The 7,852-nt window shown below is 40.1% G+C and overlaps 1 protein-coding gene across 1 annotated transcript in view; it reads right to left on the reverse strand.

Annotated features, from left to right (window-relative positions):
* Window positions 1-287: 287 nt before the first annotated feature.
* Nlk (nemo-like kinase) overlaps window positions 288-7,852 on the reverse strand; it is a 145,294-nt gene continuing 137,729 nt past the window's right edge. Inside the window, exons 9-11 of the mRNA XM_005402771.2 lie at window positions 5,594-5,792; window positions 4,422-4,515; window positions 288-2,096 (exon numbers count right to left, since the gene is read on the reverse strand). Of these exons, the coding sequence (XP_005402828.1) occupies window positions 2,042-2,096; window positions 4,422-4,515; window positions 5,594-5,792 (348 nt within the window). The 3' untranslated portion in view covers window positions 288-2,041. The remainder of the gene's footprint in view (window positions 2,097-4,421; window positions 4,516-5,593; window positions 5,793-7,852) is intronic.

The raw sequence follows: 7,852 nt of genomic DNA on the forward strand, positions 1-7,852 counted from the left end.
GGAGGGGAAAAAAAGGCTTGGATTCCGACTGTCATGCCTGGAAGGACTTCCATATTGTATGTATTTAAATCACAGCATCTTTTGTATCAGTAAAGTTTCGATTTTTTTTTTTCTTGGCAACCTTAAGCTTCTGGAAAGATTTTTAAAAGGTAGCATCTAATTTTCTCAGAGACAGAACAGTGGAAATATAAAGAGCAAATCTCTTAAAACTCTGCTCTTTTGGTCTGGACACAAGCTGTACTGAAGAAAAAAACAAAGAAAAAAAAGGAAATAAAATAGACAACACGTCTTTTTCAAATGTCACATTTAATGTTTTCACCACTGTACTTCAAATCTACATTGTACAAAGTGACCAGAAAGTGTGCCACGGTAATTGACCAACCTCTGAGATTGTACCTTTCACACCAGTGTCTTCTCGGGCTCTTTTGATACTAAACACGTTTCTCATTCAAGTGAATTGAAATGCTTCAGTTGGGTTGATTCTCAGGAGCCTCATAAAAAAAAAACAAAGATATTGCACCATCTTTGTTTAGTAATTCAATGTTTGTTTCTTTCACAGCAAATAATTACTTCATTGAAGTTAAAACTTCCAAACATAACTTATTAATAGTCTTCAAATTCAGCTCAGATCACTCAAGATGAAAATACTCTGCTAAATACAGATAACTTACAATAACTTTAACAGTTAATTGTCCATAACACACACCAAGGTTTTTCCTAGACCAATTTTAAGACGATCCATTAGTACTCCTTGTACAGGTGAAAAATGATCTTCAATTTTCTTGTCTTTTTATTTTTAATATAAAAGTTGGAAGGGACATTCAAGTTTCAAGTCTCCACATTGAACTTAAAAAAAAAAATAGTCATCATCAGCATGTGGAGGTAAACAAGCCAAGTTGTATAACTCCAGGAGGTAGAGGCTTTCAATTTGTATTTATATATACATATGCACAGAAGAATTCAGTGTTCCAACAGAAAAAAGAATTTGTCAAAAGTAATAAGTTATTTACTACTGTGACATTTCAAGACTCCCACAGCTTTGCCTAAGGACACAAACACATTTGACGTAATTCCCTATGTGCCTTTTTTTGTGGCTTTAAATTTTTTAAAAATTTGTTTTTGTCTTTTATTTATTATTTGTCACTGTCCAGTGCAGGAAAAGTCTCACAAAATTTCACAGACCTAAAATGTGCAAGCTAGTTCTCTCTCTATACAGCAATGTTAGGATTCTTTTGAAATTAGCCCAGAAATGAATTATTTACACACGTGGAAGATGCATGCTTGGGGTTCTTTTATGTAAGAAAGAGCAGAAAAACTTCTAATAAAAATAGATTAAATATATATATATATATTTATACTGGGTAAGGAAAACAAAAATTTAGTCTCTCCTAGTCACAAACTCATTCCCTCTACCCACAACATTGGATTTGAGACAGCACACATCACCATCACGGCTCTAATGAGAAGCTAGTCATAGGGCTTGATCACCAGGCGGCATGCCCCGCCTCCCTCCCCCTCCCCCCGTGCAGCCACGCGCAGCTCACGTGGCTCCATGATTGGTCGCAGGCAAGTTTTCTAGATTCTTTAGTTTTAGAAAACCCCAAATCTTTAGGAATGGCTCAAATATCAAAATGTATGACTGTCTTGTGTGCGCGTGTGTGTGTGTGTGTTTGCGCGTGTGCGTGCGTGGAGTGTATGTGAACAATCTCACTTCATTTAATAAAAACAAAACAAAAACCCCAAACTCCCAAATTTGGTTCAATTCTCTTTTGTTCTGAGGTGAGCCATAACAGCTGCACTAAATTCATAAAACATGTGCAACTCTGGGTAAAATATTTTTCTTCTAAAAGCACAACCACTTTACAAGATTAAAAGTCTAGTAACATTTCTAAATATTATTCATATCATACAAGTAGTGGTTGTTAATTTAAAACTTCATTAGTAAAATTACAGTACAAGCATGATTAACCTCCAGAATTGCAAATCCCAGACTCCAGTGGAAAGCTACATCACATCTTCAGTAGTACACTATCTCCCACTGTCACTCCCACACCAGAGGAGACGGCGGCATCTCAGACGGCTGAGCAACAGTGGAACTGGGAGAGAATGGAGAGATGGTGAAATTAGTTGTAGTGCTAACAATGGGCTAACGGGCAATACATGATTGCCTGTTCTTTTAAAAAAGTAGCCTCTCAAAATAAGTAGGGGCCTATTTTGAAGAGGTCTCATACACATTTCTTTATCAAGTATTAATACAGTATGAATAATCATTTAGCACTTGCTATCCGAAGAGCTGTTACTGGATGCTTCCCACATCGCAGGCTGCTAATTAGATTATGAATTTATGTGTGTGTAAAACCATTTTGCTTCCCCAAAGGCCAGGATAACAACAATTTGCACCTGGAATGTGTTAAAACACCTAACTGACTGGGTCATTAACTCTTAGGTCAAAATATTCAAGTAATTTAAAATCACAGAGAAGTAAAAATAGACTGATACCTTCTTTCTACAGAAGAAATATTTATGGAAGAAATCAAACACACTTTACATACTTTAAACAAAAATTCTTAATTTTGGTTCAACAAATTTAAACAACTTCAGCTGGGCGTGGCACACACCTGTAATCCCAGCATTCGGGAGGCTGAGGCAGGAGGATTGTTGCAAGTTCGAGGCCAGCCCAGGCTACATACAAAGTGAGTTCAAGGCCAGCCTGAACTGCATAGCGAGACTCTGTCTCAAAAAGGCAAAACAAAAACAAAACAAACAAACAAAAAACCAACTTCAATACCAGGTAGGATATTTTCTAGGTAGGAAAAGAGAAGGAGGGAGAGGGGACAGGGAGAAAGGCAGGTGAGGAAGAAAGGAGCTTGTGATGGCCTCTCAGATGCAAATTCATTCTCTGTCATGCTTCGTGGAGCAGGACCTGCTGCAGTTCTTTGCTCTCTGGCTTAATGTTAGCTTTTGTCAGCAGAGGGCGCTGGAAGGAAGGGTACTGCAAGGTTCTGCAAGGCTCTCTCGGTCAGGAAGCAGCTTCCCTTCAGCTGCTTCTGGTGGGTATTTATTTCCCTGTTTTTTGATGAGGAATTACCCAAATTCTCTGGCAAATTTTTCTGCAATCAGAAGGCCTCTTTGATAGACTTGTTTTGCCTATCCCTCCTCCCCCTTTTTGGTGTGAAACTGGGGATCAGTATCAGGGAAGCTCTACACTGAGCTACCTCCCTAGCCCTTGAAAAATTTGTTTTGTCACAGGGTCTCACTGTGTTGCCCAGGTGGGACTTACACTTGCGATCCTCCTGCCTCACCCTCCCACGAATGCTGAGATTACAGGTGTGTGCCATCGCTTTCAGCAGTGTTCATGGCTTAGTACATTTCACCACCATCATGCTCCGTGTTGCTGTGGCAGCCAAACTCTCTCCTAATTTATTACAGATTAGCTGCTTTCTGCATTCGCTACTTGGGACCCTTCAGAATTCTTTTTCTTTTATGTCTTTTAGTAGTTAACCATCTTTTCCTAGTTAAGGATTCTTATTAAATTCTCCACATCCACATTACTGGGATAGTTTCTTCCTTCTGACTGGATCCTAATTGATATAAGGAGTTAGGGAAAAAACTCATTGAGAAGGAAAGGACAAAAGGAGACAAGAAAATGACACAGGGTCCCACGGAGGTTCACAGCTCTTCTGTAAGTCTCCTGGCTACTCTTTTGTAATACTGGTGATGGAACCCAGGGACTGTACACTCAGCTGCCTTCCCAGACCCTTTATGAAAGTTTTTTAAAATTTTGAGACAGGTTCTCCCAAAGTTGCCTAAGCTGGTCTCAAACTTGCGATCCTCTTGCCTCAGTCTCCCAGAGTGCTGGTGTTACAGGTGTGTACCACTACACCTGGTGGGTCTCTCCTCTTAAATAGGCCACACTAGCAATCAACCTGAAGGAGTAAATTTCTTACTTGCAGTGAGTAAGCGGGATAAGATTATAGTGGGACCAAGATGACTATATCTAACTTAAGGGATGGGGCAGTGTCCTTCGGTCATCAGGGAAAAAACTACAGTGAAATGGCACCAGTGTAAAAAAAAGGATGCTTGCATTTTTAATCACTTCTCATGGAAACCTGAGTTTGTAACGGAAACTTTCTTTCTTTCTTTCTTTTTTTAAAATTTAGTCTTACAATGTAGTACAAGCCACCTTTAACTTGCTTATGTAGCCCAGGCTGGCCTTGAACTCACAGCGATCCTCCTGCTTCAGCCTCCTGAGTAATGGGATTACAGGTATATGCCACAATGCCCAGCTCATAATAGAAACTTTCTATTGGACCTTTTATTTATGTTATCACCGTGAAAACAGAAATATGCTGAAAAACACCATCACAACAACCTTTTAATTCTAACAAGAACATGAGGAGAACATGTACACATATAATTACCTAATAAAGCTCTTAAAAGCAGCAGACTGAGGGTTGATGCAGAGAGGCACTCTGTTTCCTTTCTGCTGTTCCAAAATGAACTGGTGAATAATTTCTGGGGAGAGAACAAACATCATACAAGCCATTGATAATCTGTAGGCCTAGGGGCAGGGCATTCTCAGCTAACTCCAGCCAGCATCTGAACAGAACTTCCTACTGGTTTAGTTAAATCAGACACATGTCATCTATAAAGCAGAATCCAGTGGACCTTTCCTGAACCAAAATGACTGTTGCTGAACACCGGCAAAAACTTCAGTGGTGGTTTTACACAGACTGAAGACCCCGTCCACGGGAAGAGTAAAATGGTCCATGGATTTGACAGACTTTCACATAGCTGGCACTCTGGATGATTTTTTTCTAACTGTTGGTAATTACCGCCTGTTTGTTAATTAATTAATTAATTAATTAATTAAGTCTTTTTGAGACAGGGTCTCGCTATGCAGTTCAGGCTGGCCTTGAGCTCACTTATGTAGCCTAGGCTAGTCTCAAACTTGCAACGATCCTCCTGCCTCAGCCTCCCGAGTGCTGGGATTACAGGCGTGCGCCACCACGCCCAGCCTCTTAGTGCCTGTTTGAAGATCATTTAAGAACCTCACTTGGTGTTTAGACACATATAGTTTGAGCTGGTATTTTGGGGCCTACCCTTTCTTCTAAAACGTCCTAGAGCAGATGCTAAAATCATTCAGAATTCTGAATGACATTATTCCCATCCCAAAAGAAGATCATGCCATGTAATTTTATGAGTAAATTATCACAAATTCCTCTCTCTTGTCACATTCAACGAATAATTCCCTTGTGAATTTTTATCCTTTACAAACTTCCAATATGTTTCACTAATGAAATGATATTGAATGAATACAAATTAAATATATCCAAGGTACATTCAGTAAACTTTGAAAATAAGGACAAAATATTCATTCCTCTGGCTTACCTTCCCCTGGATGTAATATTAAATCAGCATTTTTGTAACACATAGCTTTCTTGGCATATATTCCCTGGACAAACAGCTATATGCAAGGTTGTAAAAGAAACATGGAGGAACTTTGGTCAGCATCCAGACCCTGGATTTCTGGCCATACAATGAAAAATATTACTAGTCATCTTTTCTGGCCAAAGGTCAAAAAGATACTCACCTTTAACCTGTCGAACAGAACTGAGGTTCTTCTCAAAAGTGTCATCAAATTTGGGATTGGTGACAGGCTCAAAGTCACTGGTATAAACTCTTCCAGTAGAGGTGGAAAAGCAACATTTACACATACACGTGTGATATCTTAGTCGCCCTTCATCTAGGTAGGGGTGGGCTAAGGCATCCTTAGCGGATATTCTTTTCGACTGCAATCAAATTTAGAGACCAGCACATCAACACTAAAGATAAACATGATTGTCCACACAGGATCTTTCACAAGACACAGTACTGCTTTACACAGCTTACATTTAACATATAGAACATTCTGTGCAAAGAGAGATAATTGAATTTAGAGGGAGTACATGACTTGGGACAAGCAACTGCTGTTATCATCTACTACTCGAAAGCACTTAGAAGTCTTTTTCTGATAAATGTCTGAAAAGTATACAGGGTAAAAAAATGACAAACACAGACGGGTATGGTGGCGCACGCCTGTAACCCCAGCACTCGGGAGACTGAGGTGGGAAGATTGCCCCAAGTTTGAGGGCAGCCTGGACTACAATATTGAGTTCAAGGTCAGCCTGAACTACAGTGTGACCTAGTCTCAAAAAAACAAAACAAAACAGGAAAACCACCCTGTCAAAAAAATTAAGGAAAAAAAAAAAAAAAGAGACAAACATCATGACACATAAATGTGTAATACTTTAAATGCTTTGAAGGGGATAAGTTTACATTTTAAATGACAGGCTACATTTTAAAAATATGTGACAGCATTTAGAGAAGATGTGATCATGCTGGCAGTTTTACAAAGCTGCTTGAAATGTTTTATTCTCTTCAAATATTGAAGAGACCAGAACATACACATCTAAGAGCTGCTGGAGTTCGGCAGCAGACCACGTCCAATGCCATACCGACAGAGACAGCTCCGGACGAACGTCAAGAGAGGCCTGCTCTGCTTTTCCTGCCACTTTACATTAGAATACTTAACACACTAGTTTCAGATTTACTAACACCAACTTTTTAACTCATTACTTTATTAAAGAATTAAAGAAAAAATTGTCCCTGCCCAATGCTCAGTAGATCTATCGGTACTGCTGAGAGAAAGCAGTTTTTACAAAATGTAAGGATGGACTCAGTGGTAGAGAGAACAAAACCCAACACTGCCCTGCTCCAGTACAATTGTTCACTTCATAGAACACAATTTTAAAAAGAAAACAATCTTGTACTGAAATAAATAAAAAATAACTACGTCGTTCTGATTGGTTTTGCTCTCCCAAACAATAAACTGTGAGACATTTCCCTAAGCCCGGACTCCTCCCATCCCTTTCATCTCTGACTTTTTGCTGTGTTGATATGCCCAGTGGCATGTCATGACCTTTCAGGATAAACACAAAAGAAAGCTGCTGACTGAACACGAACAGACAGCTATGAACTCGATCGCCCTGTGTTTTTCCTTTTGGTACCTGTGCACATGCTGCTCCAGCCTTTCTGCAGTCACACTCCCCTGTATTCTTAGCAAGGAAGCTTTTCTTTCTCTAAAAAGTCCGAGTCTTTGACAACTATTCCCACATACAGACGTCCACAGGGCTAGACGTCTACTGCTTAAGTCCAAAGGCACAAGCAGGCTGCAGAGCACTCTGCCCACTCCTGAGCCCTCTGGTCCTTGGCTCCCCTTGGTGCCTCTGGCCAGTCCCCGAGCGCCCTGGCTTTGTACACTAACTGTGGCTGCCGGCCAAGTCTGTGACTGAGCACGACAGTGGCTCGCACGGCGCAGCAGCGATTGAAGCTAGGTTTTAATGCTATCATCTGACAATGAAGTCATTCCTGTCAGGTGGCAGATGGCAGACACTGGGTCCCAGGCAGCTGGCAGCAGCAGCTGGACTCTGGTTGCCCTGTTAGCCTCTTTTGCCTGCACATTCTGATATTTCCTGAAATTTGAGATTGCAGAGTTGAAAAATTTCGGTGTTTCCCCCGAAAACCGATAGCATCCTCTGTGCACACCAAGGAGAGTTCTTCTTTACCTAAGAGAAACCTTTGGACCAAAAGTAAATCAATGCCCTGGCATGCAAAAACCAACGTCACTCATTGAGAATAGTTAATGATTTTTCAATAGGTCACTCATGTATAGCTCTATTTATTTTCTTTAGAAGCCTCTTTGAAGATACCAAAGTATAGCACAACAACTCTTGATAATCTCCTACCTCTTTTGTCTCTAACTCACTATTTGTCTATTTGTTTTCCTGAGAAACTATTTTGTAGATAATAA

Source organism: Chinchilla lanigera, unplaced genomic scaffold (genome assembly GCF_000276665.1).
Source record: "Chinchilla lanigera isolate Chin_1 unplaced genomic scaffold, ChiLan1.0 scaffold00080, whole genome shotgun sequence".
In the NCBI taxonomy this organism is placed as follows: Eukaryota; Metazoa; Chordata; class Mammalia; order Rodentia; family Chinchillidae; genus Chinchilla; species Chinchilla lanigera.